Below are 22261 nucleotides of genomic sequence, written 5' to 3'. Positions count from 1 at the left end.
TCAATTTTGATAAGTTGGGAGCTATGTTTGGTGTAAATTCATTATTTTGGTGATCGTGACATACGATGCTGTTGGATTCCAGACCAGTGGTGTTTTTTATTTGTAATTCGCAAGAGTAATTATTTGTTTTGAAAAATAATGGTTAGAAATGTCTAATTCTTCCGGATATGGTTTCAATTTTAATTGCTGTAGCTGCAATAATCTTTTGGAAGTGGGTGGAGATGACGATTACTCTTTATTCGTTGTTAGCATTACTGTAGGTCTGTATTTGTGTTCCCCAAAACAAGTACACAGATTGAGTTGTAGTAGTAATTTGATATGGATATTTTGAAAACAATGAATTCAGTAATTGATAATTCCTTTGTTACGAGGAGGAAAGAAAATATTTATAATTGGTCTTTTGAGGTCAAGATGCTAATTTTCATCTCCAAACATTGACATGAATCCGTCATCAAAACAGTAAACAGATACTATACACACACACACACATATATATCAGGAACTGCCAAGTCTTGAATTTATAATAAAATGAGTAGTTAATAATTCATTAGTTTATATAAGAATATCATTACTTGGTTTACTTGAAAGAAATACAGTATTTCCCTTAAGAAATACAGTATTTCCCTTTTCTTTCTACTCTTTTCCCTAGTAGCAATCTAAAGAATTCAGAGCAATTTTGGTCTGTGAATTTGTTGCTACAATAATGTTACAAGTAGAAGTTTGGAAAAAGGCTAGCAAAAGGAACAAACCAAGGAAACACAATATTCTAGGAGCTAAAAAAGGACAGCCAATAAAAGCGATTGGGAGGTAAACAGGAGAGTGAATCATGCAATTTTATACTCCCCCTCAAGGTGGAGCATGGAGATTTCGCATGCCCAAGCAGGAATTCAAGTTGTTTTGATCCCAGAGCCTTGGTGCGAAGATCGGCTATCTTCATTTTAGTGTCAACATGAAATGGTTCAATTTCTTGTGACTCGACCCGTTCCCTGACAAAGTAACAATCCATCTCGACGTGCTTTGTCCGTTCATGGAAAACGGGATTATTAGCRATGTGYCGRGCCRCTTGGTTGTCGTAGTACAGGGCTGTAGGTCCGTTTTGTTCTGCTCCAAGATTCTTTAAGAGCCATCGCATCCAAAGAATTTCACTAGTAGTAGTCGCCATCGCATCCAAAGAATTTCACTAGTAGTAGTCGCCATCGCTCGGTATTCCGCTTCGACCGAAGATCGGGAAACAACAGATTGTATCTTGGATTTCCAAGACAAAAGAGCTCCCCCCAAGAGTAAGAGATACCCAGTTCGAGACCTTCTTGTGGTGGGACACCCTAGCCAATCGGCGTCACTATATGTGACTAGATTTGTTCCTCCATCCTTAGGAAAGAAAATGCCTTGTCCCGGTGTGGCCTTTAAGTACCGAAGGATTCTCATGGCAGCGTCTCAATGTCCTTGTTTTGGATTGGAGACAAATTGGCCCAAGATATTTACGGAATACGCGTGATCCGGTCTGGTAGCCTGAAGATATAGTAGTCTCCCAATAAGCCTTCTGTATTTTCTTGCATCCACACGAGTGTCTCCATTTTCTTCTTCGAAATTTTGATTCGACTCCATAGGAAACGAACTCGGTCTACACCCTAACATTCCGCTATCCTCCAAAATGTCAAGGGTGTAATTTCGTTGACTTAGGACTAAACCGTCCTTTGTTCGCGCAGCTTCGATCCCAAGAAAATACTTTAGAAGGTCGAGATCCTTGATGCTAAATTTTTCGTCAAGATAGTTCTTTGTTCCTTGTATTTATCTTGGTCGCTTCCCACTATTATGACGTCGTCGACGTATATGAGAGCATCAACAAATGCATTTCCTCTTTTGTAGATGAAAATAGAGTGATCGGCATAGGACTGCTTGAATCCGAGATCAAGTAAAGCCGGTGTGAACTTTTGGTACCAGTTTCTTGAGGCTTGCTTTAAACCGTATAGCGACTTTCTCAACCTACAAACCTTTGTTCCTCCCCCTTTGTCATAACCGTGTGGAATCCGCATATATATCTCCTCGTTCAAGTTGCCATGCAAAAATGCGTTATTCACATCTAGTTGGTGAATAGTCCATTCTTTCTTGACGGCAATGGCAAGTAAGCATCTAACCGTGACCAACTTAGCCACCGGTGCGAACGTGTCGTGGTAGTCAACACCTTCCATTTGCGTATAGCCCTTGGCAACGAGCCTTGCCTTGTATCTTTCTATTTCGCCATTCGTTTTATACTTTATTTTATAGATCCATTTTGAATCTATAGGTCGTTTCCCGTCGGGCAAGTCTTCTATGGTCCAAGTTTCATTCTCTTCAAGCGCCCTTATCTCTCTTTGCATGGCAACTCTCCACTCCTGTTTCTGCACAACTTGTTCAAAATCTTTTGGCTAATCATTTGGAGTGATGGCAGTTAAAAAAGCTTTGTGTGAGTCGGAGAATTTTTCATAGGAAACAAAATTAGCAATGGGAAATACCGTTGAGGATTCTTGACCGGAGCTGGTTGTGCGTGGTCTATAGACCGGGGGGGGGGGTCGGACTTCATAATTGTTGAGATGTGCTGCTCTTGTTTGGTTTCGTTTTTCTCTTATTTGAGCAATATTTTCATTTTGGGTCTCGATGCCTTCATTCTCAATTTGTGCCGAGTCTCCTAGCCCATCATTGGGCCCACTCTCTTCCAAGGAATGTGGGCTTTCAAGGATTATCTCTTGATCATTTGGGTTGTCAAAGGCCAACTCTTCCTCCTCTATTTGCTCAAGGTCATCAAGATGACTGGTTATGTCATTTTGGCCCAAAACTTCGTCCCTGCTTTGCTCCTTATTATCACCATCGAGACACCCTTCTTCCATTTGTGGGTACCTGAAAATATCCTCTTCATGTTTGCCTCCTTTATTTCTTGTTGCATAAGGAAACATCTTTTCCGCAAATTTTACGTCTCTCGATATGACAATTTTGTCATGATTCAGATCATATATTTTATATCCCTTTGTGCCGCTAGGATAGCCCATGAACACTCCCGGCCTTCCTCTTATTTCAAACTTCTCACCTTTGGTTTCGACACTTCGATAATAAGCCATGCAACCGAGTACCCTTATGTGATCATAACTTGGTTTCTCGCCATATAACAACTCATATGGGGTCTTATCTTCTATAACTTYGGAGGGMAGCCTATTAATGATATRGGTTGCGGTTAAGATGCACTCRCCCSRAAATCTTATTGRAAGATTGGCTTCGATCTTGAGTGCTCGAGCTGTTTCAAGCAGATGCCTATGTTTCCGCTCCACAACTCCATTTTGTTGTGGAGTATGTGGACATGTGGTTTCCAAGACAATTCCTTGTTCGGCATAATTATTCAACATTTTATTCTAAGTGAACTCCCCACCGTTGTTGCACCTTAATCTTTTAACGTGTCTTTCAAATTGTGTTTTGATCAATTTGTAAAAATCAATTAGACACGTGCTTGCTTCATACTTGTGCTTACGACCCTACTATAATCATCAACTATTGTTAAAAAATAACTTGCCTTTGAAAATGTAGGTGTTCGATATTTTCCCCATATTTCACAATGTAATAATTCAAAGCAGGCACTTGTTTTCGTGGTGCTAATGGGAAAGGGTTTTCTTGTCATTTTGGATTTAACACACGAATCACATACATCACCATTATTTTTGAAAGAAAAATTGCTAAGGAAATTTATTTTGGATAGTTTTTCATCACCGGCATGTCCAAGTCTCTTGTGACATACATCCCCCGTCACCATTATTGCTTTTCTTTTACTCCGAATATCCCCATTTGATATAGACCGTCATCGCACTTACCCGCTCTAATCAACCTCCTCGAACGCAAGCCCAACATAACAAAGAATTCGGGAAAAAAAGTTATAGCGCACTTTAAATCCTTTGAAAGCTTGCTAACAAACAAGAGGTTATAATTGAATTTTGGAACGTGCAAAACTCCTTGCACTTTCATTTCGTTTGGAAGTTTGTGATTGCCTCTTCCTTCAACTGGTACGACTTCTCCATTCGGGATGGTAACAGGCGTCTCATTGACTGAGACAATCCTTTCTTCAAGGATGTTGGTTTTGTGTGTTATGTGTTCTGTACACCTGAGTCGACAGTCCATTCATCATTACGATAAAGTTTACCTGCCATGTTGGCTGACCGGGGTGCATCGGACTGCATCGCCTTATTCTCTGGATCAAAAAGCTTCAGAAACTGCTCGTATTGCTCTTTTTTCAAGTTTGCAATGGGAAACTTCTGCACATGCTGCCTTCGGCTTTCCTTTCTCCCGTTTGTTCTTCTCCGGCCACCACTCCGGGTAGCCAATCCGTTTGAAGCAACCATCCCGCATGTGCCCATCTCTATCACAAAAATCGCAGTGACCCGTGGGCTTCTCACCTTTCTGCACGGTTTTGTTGGGGCTGACATTGCACTTTAGAGATGCTTGGAATGTTGCAGCCTTGTTGACGGTTCTTTTCCTACTGGTTATAGATCTTTGCTGCTCGTCCTCGGCAACCAAATGATAAGCATTTCCCAGTGATGGGATCAGTTTCATTGCAAGTATTTGAGTCCTGATGACGGAGAACTCACCATCCAAACCCATGAGAAACTTGTAAAGTTGTTCCTTTTCACGAAGTTCCTTGAGTGATTTCCCAAGGCCACAAGTACAACCATTACACATACATTTTGGGGTGGGAAGGATTACATTTCGTCCCACAGCACGTGGAGTTTCGTGTAATAAGCCGATACTGTCATGCCGTCTTGTCTTGTGCTTGAGATGGACTGTTTTAGGTCATATGCACGGGGTGCGCTTTCCTTGCCAAACCTCTCTTGGAGGTCTGACCAGATTTCCGCAACAGAGCGGATCTCTTTGTCCATGGCCGTGGTGAGCCACCTTTGATCATTGCATCACATCGCATCCATGCCATGTGATTAACATCGGTCTTTTCTGGTTTCTCGATGGTTCCATCGATGAATCCTATCTTGTTCTTAGCAAAGAAGAAATTCTCCATCTCTTGGACCCAATCAAGATAGTTGTTGTCAGCTAACACATCATTAACGTGCATTTGTCTTGGGTAGTCTGAAGGGCGACGGTAATAAGGAGAGTTGTGATCAGAGGCGCTCCCATTGCCTTTGGGATTGTTTTTGTTTGGGTCATCGCCGGCCATGGAGGCCTGGAGATTTGGCAATTAGGGTTAAGTAATTTGGATCGAGCGTGATAAACACCGCTATGATACCATAAAGAATTCAGAGCAATTTTGGTCTGTGAATTTGTTGCTACAATACTATTACAAGCAGAAGTTTAAAAAAGGCTAGCAAAAGGAACAAACCAAGGAAACTCAATATTCTAGGAGCTAAAAAAGGACAGCCAATATAAGCGATTGGGAGGTAAAACAGGAGAGTGAATCATGCAATTTTATACAATCTGTCCCAAAATATTGATACCGATTGTTTTTTTTACTTATTTAAATGTTTGACTAATAGTCGAACACTTCTTTTAGATTATGTCAAATCAGAAGCCATATTTTTCTTATATGGATTTATCCAACACTTTGGCCAACCCCTCTAAATGAATCATATATTTTAGGCCTCTTCCATAATGGAGAAAAGACCATAGGGTTTTGGTTAGGCTCACCCCTTGGGTTGTCAAAATTAACATGTATTTTGGGAAGCAAGAGTACATATTATTAGTTAAAAATTACTAGACTAGACATGAAAACTCCAAGTGAACCTTTTTTTCTGGAACAGAGGGGTAGCATTCTTTTTGATGGTTTAGAATAACTATATGCGCATATCTAAGAATTTGTTGTGTAAAGAAAAGAGCTACCATTTCCTTTTCTGTATTGGTTTAAGAAAATTTCTATTTTGGATTTGTCCAGAAATTTTTGGAAGTGCTTAAGCAAGGCCATTAAGTTTTGTGCTGTTAAATATTTTCTTTTACTGAAAAATTATACCCTTTTTTACAGTTAGTTTGCAATTGACACCGATGACCATGAAAGTTTCTCAAAGGTTATATGGCATCTGGCTGCAGATGATCGATTTGACAAGTTAGTTTGTATAAAGCATGTGAGTTGAAAAACTCGTAATTCATTACTGAGTACTGAGTGTTTGTGCATTCTTTTTGTGAATTTTGGAAACCAATATCACATATATTGCATGCTAAGAGGGATATGCCAACTTAGTTTCTGCAGTTCTGTTTGGACCTCTTGTGATAACTCTTTGGACTGAAAAAATGCTCCCAGAGTGGAATCTATACTAGATATCGCAAGGTTATAACAAAGTCTAATGTTATTCAAAAGCTATTTCATACACCTAATAAGATTTTTTAACCCTCAATTATTTCGTTGAATCCCTAAATTTTTATATGATGTGTCTGCAGTTGGTTCTGGCAATGAATAATCTAAAGTCCTCTTCCAACAACTTTTTGAATGAGTTCTATATTCCTGATTACATCCTTGTTCCGGGAGGAAAGTTTGAGGCTCTTAGTTTTGCACCTGTATGCCCAACAATAGTATTTGTGAACTCCAAGAGTGGTGGTCAGTTGGGTGGTGAACTTCTTGTCACATACCGTTCTGTTCTAAATGAAAACCAGGTACTCTGTCATTCAATTATGTATTGACTAATTCAGTTCAGAATTATTTTGTTGGCACATCTAACTTTATGTTTACCTACAAGGTTTTTGATTTAGGTGAAGAAGCTCCTGATAAAGTGTTACGCAGACTGTACCTCACTCTAGAAAACCTCAAACTTAATGGAGATGCCTTAGCTACTAAGATAGAGAAGCAGTTACGAATAATTGTGAGTCAACTTAAGAATTTTCACTTGGCTGTCGTAAGGTTAAATTTTCATCTACATGATTGAGGGCTCTTAATTTAAGTTGCATTATGTAGATCACATATCATTTATTTAAAATGAATATTGCTGACATGGAGGTGGTTCATCAGGTTGCTGGAGGAGATGGAACCGCTGGTTGGCTGCTTGGAGTTGTTAGTGATCTGAAATTATCTCATCCTCCTCCTATTGCAACTGTGCCATTAGGAACTGGAAACAATCTCCCGTTTGCATTTGGTTGGGTAAGAATAAACCATGATTTTTCAGTGGTGGCAACATGGACTTACATGCCTTTGTCTAGTAATCATATGCTTGCTTGTGAGGCAAAAAATGGGACGTCAAATAAAAATAATTCACTTACGGGTGGGTATGTTCAGTTATCTCAACCACACGTCTAGTCTCTTGCACTCCATAGTGGAAGCTCATTCTTTTTGTAATTATGTAATGCTGTCATGATATGAGCATAATATTGTTAAATAATCTGGGTTTTGTGTAGTTAACTGTCTCAAGGACCCTATTGAGTATTGAGTAGCCCCAATGCATGTAGTTAGCTTGGTTATCTTGAAGTCATTTGGGTTAATAAAGGAACTTGCAGTTACATTCCAGTATTTTGGAGATTAAGAATCTGATCCAAGTCGATGATAAATTGGAAGACTTGCTCTTCTTTAATCTCTATTCTATAATAGTAAACTTGATTTGAACATGATTTTAAATGAAGTCAAATTACCTGTTCTATAATGCAGTAGGTGAGCATCTCTTCTGTTAATAAAAGTAAGTTTACATTATTCTTATTATAACTCTGTATAACTTGAAGTTCTGATTTTCAGGGAAAGAAGAATCCAGGAACAAATCGTGAATCTGTTTTGCACTTCTTGGATCAAGTTATGAAAGGAAAAGAAATGGAGATAGACAGGTATCCCTATTTTTGGAGTTGGTGGTTAATGAATTCCCTTAGTTTAGGTTTATCGTTTTTCAGGGTTTAGGCTTTAGAATTTGCAGATCAGATTTTTGAGTATTCAATGAAGGAAAGTAGAGAAAGGTTTTCTAGTTTAAGTGGTAGGCTTAGTTTTTTCTTCTCCTTAAAAGAATAATAGATTAGGGTTGTCTTGCATGTTGTATACACATGAGAATGAACCTTGTTCTACTGGTCATTTCTAGAGACATTAGTTTTGTTAATTTTGGAAAAGGAACACTAGCGCTTAAATGTCCGAGCAAGTCCCAATATTTTCTTTTCTATAAACACGCAGGTCCACAAACGATTCTCACTGGGTTATTGTTGCTCAACGTTTATGTAATATCTTGGATCCTGTCCATCTTGAATTTTGTTACCGAAGTCACCTTTCATCCCTACTGTCTAGTCCAATATTACATAGCAAAGTGTTTAAAAACAGTTATTTTCACCTTAGAAACCATCCTGGCTGCACCTGACTGGGTTACTCACTTAGGGCTGCTGCCGTTGGAGAATTAATGGTGCACCCATTACATTTCTAATGGGCTATTATATAGGCTTTTATTTTGCATGCCCATATGACAATCATTTAGAATAAGCCAATGTTATTGTGTAGTTGATGAGATTATATGAGGTTCTATGCAAAGCTGAGGTATGGAGTAGCAAATTAGAATTTAAAGGTTTTAGATTGATCCAAACCACAGGACACAGATAGCCACTTGAGATAGGAAGCAGAAAATGTGATAAGCATGTCTGCAAATGAAATGATTAGGATATAAGAGTGGCTGGATGAATGGAGATAAGCTTTAAGAGTTCTGTGTAATCATAAAGTCCCATCGGAGCTGAAAAGTATGTTCTCTAGAACGACACTTGCTATGATTTACACGGTCAAATGTTGGGTCACCAAAAATATGTGCACTAGTTGAGTGAAGTAGAAATGTGAATGCTAAAGTAGATGCATGGAAATACAATGAGTGGGATAGGATCAGAAATTAATGATATCGGAAAAGGTTGGGGTGGTACTAGTTGATGAAAAGCTAAGACAACAAGCTTGTGATGTGTTTATAGATGGTCTTCTATTAGTCCTGGTTATGTTCTGTTTAATGGCCATTAAGTCATTAAGTTGGAGTCTGCAAGGGTCTCTTCTCAGGCCGCTATTGCTGAAGTCGGAATCAGAATCCTCTTCACCAAATCATTGTAGTCGCTTAATGTGAAAAATGGTTGCCTCATATGCGTTGTGCCTTGGTGTGCCACAGTCAAGGTGTGCATTGCCGAGGTACCCTAGCTTCATGTTGCTGCACTTCTCACCTAGGCAAGCCTCTAACAATAATGCTTTCTACATTCCTAATATGGCCTCAAATAGTTTCCTAAAGCATAGTTTGGACAATTTTGCAGAAATTTAAACAATTTTTTAATCCTTAATGACATTGATGATTTCATATTTTTAGTGATGTATGTCAAGAAAACATGTTATCTTGTGCTATGTGTTGATAGCATTGTACTCATTTTAGATGACCATATGTAATGGATTTGAAGAGCTTCACTAGGATATAGTTTCAATGTACTGATCTTGGACAGTTTTTGTACTTTATATTGATAGAGGTGTTACAGTCTCATCCGGAGATATTATTCTACCTGAGGAAGTATATTCTAGATCTTTTGTTCGAATGTGGACTATATGGATGCAGACCAATAGATTCACCTATGACCCAGTATGGAAAATACCGCTTGAAGATGAGAAGCCTTTGATGATTCAGAAACAACATACCCTCTTGGTCAGGAGACCATCTCTTATCCTTGTGTGTAATAAGTAGATTCACATTCGTCCTTACACTGGATGTTGGGATACTGGCCTTCTAATGTTGAGATATATCAAGGGCTCTCTAAGGAGTGGTTCCATATTCATATCATGGACACTGCACAGTGGGAGCTTTCACATAATAGGAGGTGTGACAGAAGCGTAGGCTTCAATCAGGCAGAATGTCCCATTACCACAAGATCTATTTCTGACTACTACTATTTATGGTTGCAACATTGTTTCTTAAGAAAGTAAGGAACATCATTCAGGCGCTGAATCTGAATACCCAGCTATGGCAATGTCTTAGACCAGATGGATGAGATGTGTTACATGAGTTAGCCATTAGGTACTCTTTTGAATATGCTAATGACGCAATTTTGTGATAATTAGCCTGCTAAACATATGGTCACTAATGATCTGTAATTAACATCATTCATTTGATGTGATGTAGGTCTCTAGTTCAAGTCCATATTGGCTTCTGATCATCTATGATCCTTTTCTGACCTTACAAGCTTTTGGTACAAGTCCTATTACCTGAAGCTTCTCTTACTACCTTTGAGCTAAAATCTGCTTCTCGACATTCTACTCTATCTTAAATATATAGAAATTATAGCATCTGTTGGTAGTCTAGAAATTTTGTGTACTTTATTTTCACCACCAAGTACCTTAAATTTGATGCCCAATTTCTCTACTTTCTCCACGCCATAGCTACAATTCAGAGAAAATAGCGATCATAATTTTCTCCTCCAATGTATTGAAGTTGAGTCTTTTCTTGTTCCACCATCTCATCCTGTGGGATGTCATCATCAGCAATCCTTGCAGCTTTACTAAAAGTTCCCTAGGTATGACTTTATAGTTGATACATGATAACCAATCCTCTCTCATAGCAGGTACAGTAACTGTATTTATTACTGCAACTAAAGGTTAATGTGTCATTATCTTGTTTAATGAAGATACTTTATTGTCATCATATCTTTTCCTAACATTAAATTTCACGTGTTACAATACGTTGATATATGTATATATGTATATCTGTCCTAAGCCAATTGTATCATTAACACCGAGAAATGGACACGTCATCATGAAGATCTCGATTAACAGTTTTACTTCAGCAAAAAGTGCTTTAACCCATTTGGTATTGTACTTATTTTTAATAAATGTTCAATATTCTACTTGTAAATACATGTGTGAAGTTTTATATAGTTGATATATGCATCAAGGGAAGAGGGAATTGATGCTTTAGTAATTGATATACGTTTCAGTGAGAAATTATTTTAATCGTTAGAAAGACTGATAACATTTGATAAAAATCTTACTTACAAAAATGATTTTGTGGTCGTTGATTCCCACAATTTGCAAGGTAAATATACCAATCACATTAATGGGATCTTTTAAACATTTCTCATCATTTGTATCAATCTGTTGCATATATAACTTGTACATCAAATATTTTTTTGCTACATTATTACATTCTTTTCGTCAATTATCAAACATGGGAACTTATAAGCTTTATTGACTTCATATTTCTGTTCTTTTTGACATATAATGCAGTTGGCACATTCTTATGAGGATGAAATCCACCCCAAAAGAAGGTTCTTGTGATCCCATTGCCCCCCTGGAGTTGCCACATTCTTTGCATGCATTCAATCGTGTGTCTGATACAGATGAACTTAATGTGGTAAAGTATTCTGTTATATTTTTGTTCTCAAAAGGGCATTCATTTGTTGCTGCACTCCTGCTTTTGATATATCTTTGCTATAAGCAACAGAAAGTTATGTTAGTTTTAACAAACATGAAGTGGGGATGTAATTGCAAAGTAATCTCTCTTTCTCATCCCAACTTTTTTCCTAACTCTTCTGCATATCACTTCCACTTTGAGAAAGTTCACCTTTCATAATTATTTTTCACCTCTAACAATGTATATCACTGTTTCTGAAAATCCCTCCCTAGTCGTTGACACTGAATCTAAACCACTGCATAAAATACAACACTATTTTCACCTGTAGCCATTAATTATTTGATTTGTTTTTTATTGCTATAACCAGATTTCTTATTGCAAAATAAATGCCCTTTGGGACACATTTACAGTGTCCATAACTCAAGTACTAAAAAACCTTTTGCACTCTTAACTCCCTTTACAATAAACAATTTAGCCATTCACCAATTCCCAGGAAAGCTACACTAACTGCTGGTCTCAGAATCTCTCTGGAATTCTGTCAAATGTCTAATCAAATCGTGAATCTCTGTGGTTCTTGGAGCCAAGGGTGCAAGCATGATTTTTGCATTTCTTGGATTGATATGGCAGGCCAGACAACTCTAGGGTTGGTGTCAAGTCATTTAGTTTTAAGATTATATGTACTAGTCTTTAGTATATAATTGAGGTACCTTCCACATGTGACAACCATGTAATCTCCCTTGTCTACATATCACAAGAAAAATGTCTAGTCCCCTATCCGCTTTCAAACTTTGGGCAAACCCCAAATAACTCATGAAATAAGTCATCTTCAATGTTGGGGACTATGTCCAATGCCATGTTCTCAATCTAATGAAATGAGGACTGTGACATGATAGGAGTCCAAATGACTATTCTTTGTTACCCTGTGAGACTCTCTTGAAACTCCCCACTTTTTTATGTTTTCTACTTCTAGTAATTTTATCACATCGTTGTTAATATCACCACAAAATAATCAATAGAATTATCTTCATCATGTGCAACATATGTTTTGCTTATTTGTTTCCTGCAAGATCTTTTCATTTGAATTCAACTTTCTTGTTGCATATTTATTTCATGTGCTTGGTAAATATTCTCAGTCAGGTTATGACACATTTCGTGGAGGATTCTGGAACTATTTCAGCATGGGTAAGTCTCAACAATTGACTTTCTCTTCCAAATTCTATGATAATCTAGTAGTTTTCCAAGAGGTTGCTTCATTTAAACTGAAAATTCCTTGCACATAGGGATGGATGCACAAGTATCGTATGCATTTCATTGCGAGCGGAAGTTGCATCCTGAAAAATTCAAAAATCAGTTGGCTAATCAGGTATGATATAAGTAAGTGATCGTTGAATGAAGATAACATGTTTTCAGATTATCAATCCCCTTAGCTCTCTCCAAAATTGGTGAAGAGAAAATCTCAGCAGAAAGACACCTCAGTACCATGAAGTCAGCATCTGTGAATACCTCAATGAACCTGTTATCTCCTTTCTTGAAGTATACTTTCCCGAGGGTCCGTTTTAAGTACCTCAATACTCTATAGGTTGCTGTCATGTGTCTTTCCTTTGGGGAGTGCATAAATTGGTTGATAACACTCACATCAGAAGTGATATTTGGCCTTGTGTGTGAGAGATAAATGAGTTCTCCTACTAGCCTTTGATATCGCTCTCGTTCAACCTTTGGACCATCTACCAAAGGGCCTTCGGCCTAGCGGTATCGTAGTCCTTGGCCTCGTAGGAGGTCAAGGGTTCAAACCTCACCAACGGTGAGGAGGGTGTGTGAGTTTATTTGTTGCATTTGCCATATATAATTATTATATACTTCAAAAAAAAAAAAAAAAACCTTTGGACCAGCTTCTTCTGCTCCTAGTTTTTTTGGTTCCATTCGGGTGTTGGCAGGTTTACATCCCATCATTCCGGTCTCTGCTAGTAAATCGAGCACATACTTCGTTTTTGAAATGGAGATTCCTTCTTGGCTTCTTGCAACTTCCATTCTTAGGAAGTATTTGAGTGGTCCAAGGTCTTTCACTTGAACTCTGAGCTGAGGTAGGTTTTTAGTTGGTTGATTTCATCCAAGTCGTCTCTTGTCATGATTATGTCATCAATGTACACGATAAGGATTGAGATCTTGCCATTTTCCAAGTGCTTGAAGAACACAGTGTGATCCGTTTTTCCTTGACTGTATCCTCTACTTGTTATTGCTTGAGTGAATCGGCTAAACCACTCCCTCGATGATTGTTTTACTCCGTAAAGTGACTTCTTCAATCTACAAACCTTTCCTTCAGGGTTTCAAATCCAGGGGGAAAATCCATATAAACTTCCTCATTGAGATCGCCATTTAGGAGCACATTTTTAACGTCCAATTGCATTAGAGGCCAATCAAGGTTAATTGCCAAGGAGAGTAAAAGTCGAACAATATTGAGTTTTGCAACAGGGGTAAACGTCTCTTGATAGTTAATGCCAAATGTTTGAGTGTAGTCCTTAGCTACAAGTCTTTTCTTGTACCTGTTTATGCTGCCATCACCATTGTACTTGGTGGTGAACAACCATTTGCATCCCACGGTCTTCTTCCCTGTTGGAAGGTCACTTAGCTCCCTTGTTCCATTATTCTTCAAGGTTGTTAGTCCTTCCAAGACTGCACTCTTCCATTTAGAGGATTGAAGAGCTTCTTTTATGGTTTTTGGAGTTTCAACTTGATCCAAATGAGTGACGAATGCCCTATGTCACTATGTGTAGTAGATAGGACACAAAATTGGAAATGAGGTGCTTTGTACATGATCGGACTCCCTTTTGAAAGGCAATTGGGAGATTTTCATGACATGTAGTATCCGAGAAAGCAACTAATGGTCGTTCATTTACAGAACAATTTTCGAGAACAACTTCTTGGCAATCAAAAGTCGTTGATTTATCCATTCTGGTAGAGTGATGTCTCCTCGAATAAACAAGCAAATCAGGTCCATTAGATTTGGGAACCTGGGGGGTTTGTACCACGGGAAATTCATGAGTAATGATGGTGTTTGGTGGTGGTTCTAGGAAGGGATTTTCTGGGAAGGGAAATATTAGAGTATCATGTTGGATTTCTCGATTTTCAGCAACTTCAAGGTCAAGGAGACCATTTAACGACTCATCTTCATTTAGAGTTTCCCCCTGAAGATGAGGCCTGTTTAAATAGGGCTCAGATTTGAAAAAAGTGACTCGTTAGAGACAGATTCATCGCAAGGCTGGTGAGAAACACTTGTATCCTTTCTGTGTCGATGAATAGCCAATAAAGACACATTTACCGGCACGAGAATCGATTTTGGACTGATTTGGGGCACGAGAATGGACGAAAGTTATACACTCAGTTTTTTGGTGAAAGATAGGAGGCTTGAAATAGTGGAAATGATTTCTTTAGGACATCTATTGGGGTTTGCAGGCTAGAATTTTTTAAGGTAATCGATTTATAAGGTAACATGCAGTGAGAATAGCTTCACCCACTAATATCTATGGAATGTCCATCGTGAACATTAGGGCATGTGCTATGGGCTAATAAGTCGATTCTTTCGTTCGGAGACACCATTTTGTTCGACTGTGTCTGGATATGAGCTTTGGTGAATAATGCCATGATCATAGAGGTAGGTTCCTAGGGTGGAGTTAAAGTATTCCCTACCAAGGTCAGTACGGAGCGACTGGATTGTTCATTTGGAATTGATTTTGGATCATGGTGTGAAAGGTTTGGAAGGTTTTTGGGGCTTCTGATTTGTCTTTAAGGAGATAAACCAAACATAGGCGTGTATGGTCATTGATGAATGTGATAAACCATTTTGATTCAGAAATGTTTTTTATATGGTTGGGTCCCCAAATATCGCTGTGAATTAATGAAAATGGTTGAGAGGTAGCATAAGGTTTTAGAGAATAAGGAACACGAGTACGTTTTGACAACTTGCAAATATCACACATAAAAGAACCAACATCTTTATTTCGAAATAGTTGAAGAAATAAATGTTTTAAGGTCCTGAAAGTTCGGGTGCTCTAGTCTACGATGCCAACATCATGATTGTGTCATTATTGGAATGTGAAATTGTAGAGCTTGAATATGCTTATTTATTCTTAGATTCATTGCTTTTCCAGATATAGAGTCCATATTCGACTTTAACATTGCCAATCGTCCTCCCCGATCCTTGTTCTTGCACAAGGCAATCAGTGGAACAGAATAGACGATTGGCAATGTTAAAGTCAACTTTAGAACATGAAGGACTGTAGTGAGTGTAATTTGATCTGTGAGGCGAATCGAGCCCGTGCCTGCAACCAGGGAGAAGGATCCATCGGCGATCCCCTGGATTGTTTGTGGCTGGGACTATACATATGAAATAGAAGCTATGCTGTTAAAATTGCGATATATCGCCGATATATCGGATATTGGTCTCTGGAAAAATATCGGTGGTGAAATATCGGTTCCGATAATATCGCCGGTATTTTGATGGAAAAATCGGTCCGATATACCGATTTTCTATAAGGCAAATGTTTGGGCTTTTTTTAATTACATGTTGGGCTTAATTTTTTGGGCCTCTTTATTTGGTCAACCAGTCAACACATATATTAGATCTCATGCTTCTTCTCTTCTCGATTCTTGATAGTTCATGTTTCTTCTCACGAAGAAGTGAAACGTATTAGATGATGTTGACTCGGATGCCGAACCTATTGCTTGCGATTAGCTCGTTTCTGAACACTTCTCCTATTTTGTTTTGTAAGACTTGTTTATGTGACGTTTTAATTTTAAAACTATATTTCTAAACTCTAATTAATGCATTATGATATGTTTATGGATGCATACATATAATATATATATATATATATAATTCTAAGAAATATTATGTTAAGCGTTATTTTGGACCGAAATATCGAATATCGGTCTTGACCGATATTTTGTACTTTGACCACAGTAACAACATAGATAGAGTTGCCAGTCATGTGATCGGATTCCCTGAGTCGAAGATCCAATGGGTATTACCACTAGACTTATAAAGGACATTAAGGGCTGTACCTTGGATGGGTTTGCTGAGGAGTTGGTGCAGTCTCTCTAACTGGGCCTGTTATACTGGACATTCATTACCTCATCTGAGGTTGGTGGTGCCTCTGATGCAGGAGGGTATGATGTTTGGTGCGCCTTAGTTGTGGTTTGATTCTTCTCACACGTGTGGTCTGTTCTGTTGCAATGAGTATACCATACAAGATCTCCTCTTTCTCGAGGCTTAAAGTGGGTAGTCCTTTTGAGACAAGTGCAGAGGTCTCTATAGAACGATTGCCATTGTTGGAGACTGGTTTGGCTTCTTTTTGTTCTCCGAGCATCACACGCCGACGGTTTTCTTCATGGTGAACCTCAGCACATGCTTCACCAATTGATGGTAAAGGGATTCGACCCATAGTTCTCCCACATACCTCATCCAAATCATGATTTAAGCCTGCTAGGAAATCATAGTCTTTCTTTCTCCAAGTGAGCCTTGAATTTGACATGTCCTTCGACTTCGCCTCAATTAGCTTCATCGAACTTAGCAGTTCTTGTCATAAGACTTTAAACAGTTATAGTAGTTAGTTAGTTCAGATGTACCTTGATGAATCTCTTTCAACTTCATCTTGATTTTGAACACTTGAGAAGCATTTCCCAAGTCAGAATAGTTTCCAATGACCGCATCCCAGATATATTTTGTTGTTTTAAGCAGCAAGTAGGTATGACTGATGTTGCTTCCGATAGAGTTGACGAGCCATGCCATCCAATTGAGTTCCCACATATCATATTGCTTATCAGTTGAACTAGCGCGAGAATGCTACCATTGAGGTATCCAGGTTTGCCCCTTCCTCGAATAACCATCATGACTGATCAAGATCACTGCAAAAAATTCTTTCCATCGAGTTTGTGACCGGTAATCGCCAAAGGATAGTTATCACTGTTGGTTGGGGTCTATGAATCGGTAGAAGATTCGGATATCATGGTTTCTTTTGTCATGATGCTTGACAACATATCGTGATGAATTACTCAACCGAATGCAAAGGAAAAATCGTGCAGTTTCGCAACAATTAAAGAGGGAAAGAGGAATCCTCACTATAGTAGTGTTGGAGCACAGAAACACAGCCTGGATGTTGAGGCTTTGATGCTATATACGAATTCAAGGGAGAAAAGATTTATGTGTATTTCAATACTTTGGAGAATACATTTATATGGTTAGGATACAACAAACTAAACCTACAACTTAGGGAACAAACTTTGGATTAACATGGCTAACAAACTCCCTGAAGACTAGGAAAGATAATTTTGGATATTCCAACACTTTTTTTATCCGCTAAGCACTTACCTTGTAAGAGTCTTCTCCCTCACTTACCGGGTAAGACTCTTGGTCCTTGCAGCCTCTTACTGGGTAAGATTCTTGATCATTGCCAATCTCACTCGTTAAGATAAGTGATGCCTGGTAAGCACTTATCCGATAAGAGTTTGGTAAACGGCCCCTAAGTAACATTTATCTATACTAGTTTGATACTCGCACAATGCGGCGGGATGTGAATGTTTTTTGTAAATAGAAGGTATGACGTTTATGATCATTATAAACTTCAAATATTATTACGGTTGATTGACCGAAGATTTGAAAAGAGAATTGCACGATTAACGGATTTCCAAACACATATCAATTGTTATTCTTAGATTGTTTAATAATGTTTTTCACTTAATGCAATTCATGATCAACAAAAAAAACCAAAAATCATGTTTAAACAAAACGGAGATATAATCATCTAAAATAATATAAACCGATACATACAGAATATGAGAAGATACCACTTGAAGCATCCATATGTAGATATACCCTGTAAGAAATGTCTTATGATTATAATAGATACATACCAAGCGTAGTTGTTAAAAAATGTGTAATAATAAGTACTCGTTTGTACCTTATTAATCGCGTAAAACTTTTTGATACACCACGTTTGATGTGTAGACTCCGTCACGATTGAATTTTTTGGCAGGCTTTACTAATACCTTTGTATTTTCACGTGATGTCCCTCTTGATAACGCCACATAAAGTTGTCCGTGAGAGAATATTGATTCTGGTAGATACACACCTACATTAGGAATGGTTTGTCCTTGATCTTTATTGATTGTCATAGAAAAGCTAAGCCGGACTGGAAACTGTTTTCTCTTCAATTTGAAGGGGAACATGTTATCTTCAGATGGACAAAGAGGAATTCTCGGCAAAAATACTCTCTTTCTAGCATGCTGACCACCAGCTATTTCTGCATCGATTACGTTCTGTTGAAAACCTTTACATATCAATCTAGTGCCATTACATAAGCCATTAGAGGGATCGATATTCCGCAATAATATTATTGGGCATCCAATTTTGAGCCGGAGGTAATGCGGGGGCAAACCACTGACAGTCAGCGAGTTTAAGAACTTCATTGGATAGAAGTTATTTCTGTCATCTTCTGCTTCATCAAAACTGTAGTAAACTTTTTCATCGTCGCAGAATCTATCAATCAATTGATCATTAATCTTATCTACATTTTCATCTTTTGTTGATAATATCGCCCTCGAAATAATATAGTTTGAATCTGCTCCGTTGATTTGCAGAGACGGAAATATTGCGTCAATCAAATCATGCTTTGATTTATCTTTATCAGTATAGGCAATGGCTATGTCATCGGGAATACGTATAAAGCTTTCTTCAATCATTTCTTCATCTCCATCACCCACTCGTAATAGAAAATCTGAAAACCATGGATCACTTCGTGCTCTCATATTGAGAGTTAAACGTATTTTTTTAATTAAAGACCAAAGAGGTGACATTCGTAGGCTTGAATCTACAATCTGTGCTCGGGTTCCACGTCTCACGACCGGTAAGACCTGTCTAAAATCACCTCCCATAACCATTATTTTTCCACCGAATGGTAGTGTCACCCATGTGATGCCTTGCATTGTTCGATCAAGCGCCTCCATCGCCTGCCTCTTAGCCATTGACGCTTCGTCCCGAATGATTATTTTTGCATCCAGTAGCAATTGAGTAGTCCCGCTTTGTTTTTTTATGTTGCACGTGGAGTTGTTATCAAGATTAAGGGGAATTTTAAATCGGGAGTGAGCTGTTCTCCCCCAGGCATATTATTAGCTGCAACACCTGAAGAAGCAATGGTAAGAGCAATGAGACCACGAGAACGAATGTTGGCAAGCAATTCTTTATACAAATACGTTTTTCCAGTCCCCCCTGGACCATCTATAAAGAAGAACACTTCTGAACGATCATCGTCTACGTGCTTCATGCTCTCATCATATGCGTATTTTTGGTCGAAATTAAGGGATTCTCGGGCACGTAAATGTTCGTCTTCCACAACTATGGAGTATTCCTCTTGTACCTCTCGAAAACTTCCAAATTGAAAGTTGGTATCTACATTTATCTTGGGAAGATCGAAATCATCAAGATTTTTACCCGTAGATTGTAGAAAGCTTGTGATGTCAGTTAGGACCATATTCTGAACTCGGTCAACACTTTCGCATTGTCGTCTATAATCTTCTGAAAGTGAATCGTAATGTTGATCCCACAACTTGCGAACATCTTCTGGCTCACAATAAATTAATATTGTCGCAAATAGCCTCCTTAGAGCTTTGGGAAACTGAAATAAAGATGCCTCTGCAAGACATTGTAATAAGTAATCGTCTGTCTTTATTAAGCCTCTCTCAAGTGTTGCTTTCCGGAATGTCGGGTATAATATGCCATTGACTGTGAATAGATCTTTAAAAGATGTAGGCCCACTAATATAAGATAAAAGCAGGCGTAGGTAGTACCGCTCTCCTTCGGCAGGATTAGCATAAACCAATCGTCCTATCATTGATCCTTGTTATCTCTGATTCCAACGAAGTGCGCTCGCATTCCATGTGTAATGTTTTGGAAAGTCTTTATATAAATATTGTCTTGCACTCTCGTCTTCTTTATTTCTGTCAAAAAATGCAGTCAACATTGTTCGTTTACCACTCTCTCTAGCAACAATATGTCATTATATCATCATCTCTGAACCTACCCATCTGCTTATTAGGGAGATGGATTTGCAAAGTCATCACATAAGGTTGAATTTGAGAAAGCACAAAGCTAAAAATCCGCCACATTGCCTCCGTGGGGGAGGGAGACATAACGCGCATCTTGAAACCTTTTAATCTCATTAATAACACTCTGTCATTCGTCTGGATCTATATGCATAACTTGTTTATCATGACCCTTGTAAATATATTTGAAGAGATATTTCACAGATGTTATACTTGAGCAAGCTTCGACATTAATATGACAGTTGAACATCATTAACAATTTTGGGTTATACGGGACAACCTATCTATTATCCAGTGTATTGCCCCGTACATTTACATCTCTTCCAATATTTCTCCTCCGGTATAACGGATATGAGTTCTCAGCATGTGATGTCTTATCGTTGAATTGTCTAGGATATCTAAAACGATAGATTTTCGGCTCACCTTGCATGCAAGGACTGGACGGTCGTAAATGACCGCAAGGACCATGCATCATGTGTTGGACAACCAACTGGTGCATTTCAGGATACTTTGCTGGGTCAGGAATTTCAGCACATATAATCTTGTCGTAATAATCTGGATTGGTCATTTTGTCATCAGGTCTCATTATCATGAGGAAATGTGCATGCGGCAATCCACGCTTCTGAAACTCGATAACATAAACATATGCCCTGACAGTGCCGAGGATCTTCTTCTGGAAGAGTTGGTCCTTGAGATCCTCTAATTTTGCACGAAAAATTCTTGCAACAATGTCCGGTCGATTTTGTGCAGTCTGATCAGGCAATAGCTCTTTAAGGATTTCTGGTCATTTTGGATTACACGTCATTGTAAGTAATATACCCGGTTTCCCGTCATCTTGAACTAAAGCCATAACATCCAAAAATCGTCGCCGCATGTCACATTGGCCTCCTATAAAACTTGCAGGCAACAAAACTCGTTGTCCAACTCTACTTGGTTGAACTTGACCGGCATTAACGCAATCCACAATGCCTTCATATAAATCCGCTCTTATCTTGGTTTGGTTAAGTTCACAGAAACGCAAACAAGAGTTCTCGATCTTGATGTAGGTATCTACCACGAATTGTTGTAGTAATCTTCCCCCCAATAGAATCACATATGTGCATACAACACGAACTTTTCTTTCATATCGATGGGTGTAACTTTGGATGATAATGTGATTCTATTATCAATCGATGTGAAAGAAAAGTTCGTGTTGTATGCACGTATGTGATTCTATTGGGGGGAAGATTACTACAACAATTCGTGGTAGATTCCTACATCAAGATCGAGACCTCACGTTTGCGTTTCTGTGAACTTAACCAAACCAAGATAAGAGCGGATTTATATCAAGGCATTGTGGATTGCTATGATGCCGGTGAAGTTCAACCAAGTAAAGTTGGACAATGAGTTGTGTTGCCTGCAAGTTTTATAGGAGGCCCACGTGACATGCGGCGGCGACTTTTGGATGCTATGGCTTTAGTTCAAGATGACGGGAAACCCAGTATATTCCTTACAATGACGTGTTATCAAAATGGCCAGAAATTCTTAAAGAGCTATTGCCCGGTCAGATTGCACAAGATCGACCGGACCTTGTTGCAAGAATTTTTCGTGCAAAATTAGAGGATCTCAAGGACCAACTCTTCCAGAAGAAGATCCTTGGCACTGTCATGGCATATGTTTATGTCATCGAATTTCAGAAGCGTGGATTGCCGCATGCACATTTCCTCATGATAATGAGACCTAATGACCAATCCAGATCATTACGACAAGATTGTATGTGCTGAAATTCCTGACCCAGCAAAGTATCCTGAAATGCACCAGTTAGTTGTCCAACACATGATGCATGGTCCTTGCGGTCATTTACGACCGTCCAGTCCTTGCATGCAAGGTGAGCCGAAAATCTGTCGTTTTAGATATCC

General features: G+C 38.6%; 1 protein-coding gene across 4 annotated transcripts in view; it reads left to right on the top strand.

Moving 5' to 3' along the window:
* The window catches only part of LOC112523949 (diacylglycerol kinase 5-like), a 29227-nt gene that overhangs the window by 271 nt on the left and 6695 nt on the right, over positions 1-22261 (top strand). The window contains exons 2-10 of one of the 4 annotated variants that reach the window (XM_025133630.1): positions 5981-6080; positions 6197-6283; positions 6394-6606; positions 6690-6812; positions 6959-7087; positions 7673-7758; positions 11144-11270; positions 12404-12452; positions 12551-12633. In XM_025133630.1, coding sequence (XP_024989398.1) covers positions 6406-6606; positions 6690-6812; positions 6959-7087; positions 7673-7758; positions 11144-11270; positions 12404-12452; positions 12551-12633 — 798 coding nt within the window. In that variant the 5' untranslated portion in view covers positions 5981-6080; positions 6197-6283; positions 6394-6405. The remainder of the gene's footprint in view (positions 1-5980; positions 6081-6196; positions 6284-6393; positions 6607-6689; positions 6813-6958; positions 7088-7672; positions 7759-11143; positions 11271-12403; positions 12453-12550; positions 12634-22261) is intronic. The other 3 variants (XM_025133633.1, XM_025133632.1, XM_025133631.1) reach the window with 3 other exon arrangements.

This window comes from Cynara cardunculus, assembly GCF_001531365.2.
Source record: "Cynara cardunculus var. scolymus isolate 2C chromosome LG 12, CcrdV1, whole genome shotgun sequence".
Lineage (NCBI taxonomy): Eukaryota > Viridiplantae > Streptophyta > Magnoliopsida > Asterales > Asteraceae > Cynara > Cynara cardunculus.
The sequence above is the reverse complement of the archived record's forward strand: the minus strand, read 5'-3'. Positions and strand labels throughout refer to the sequence as shown.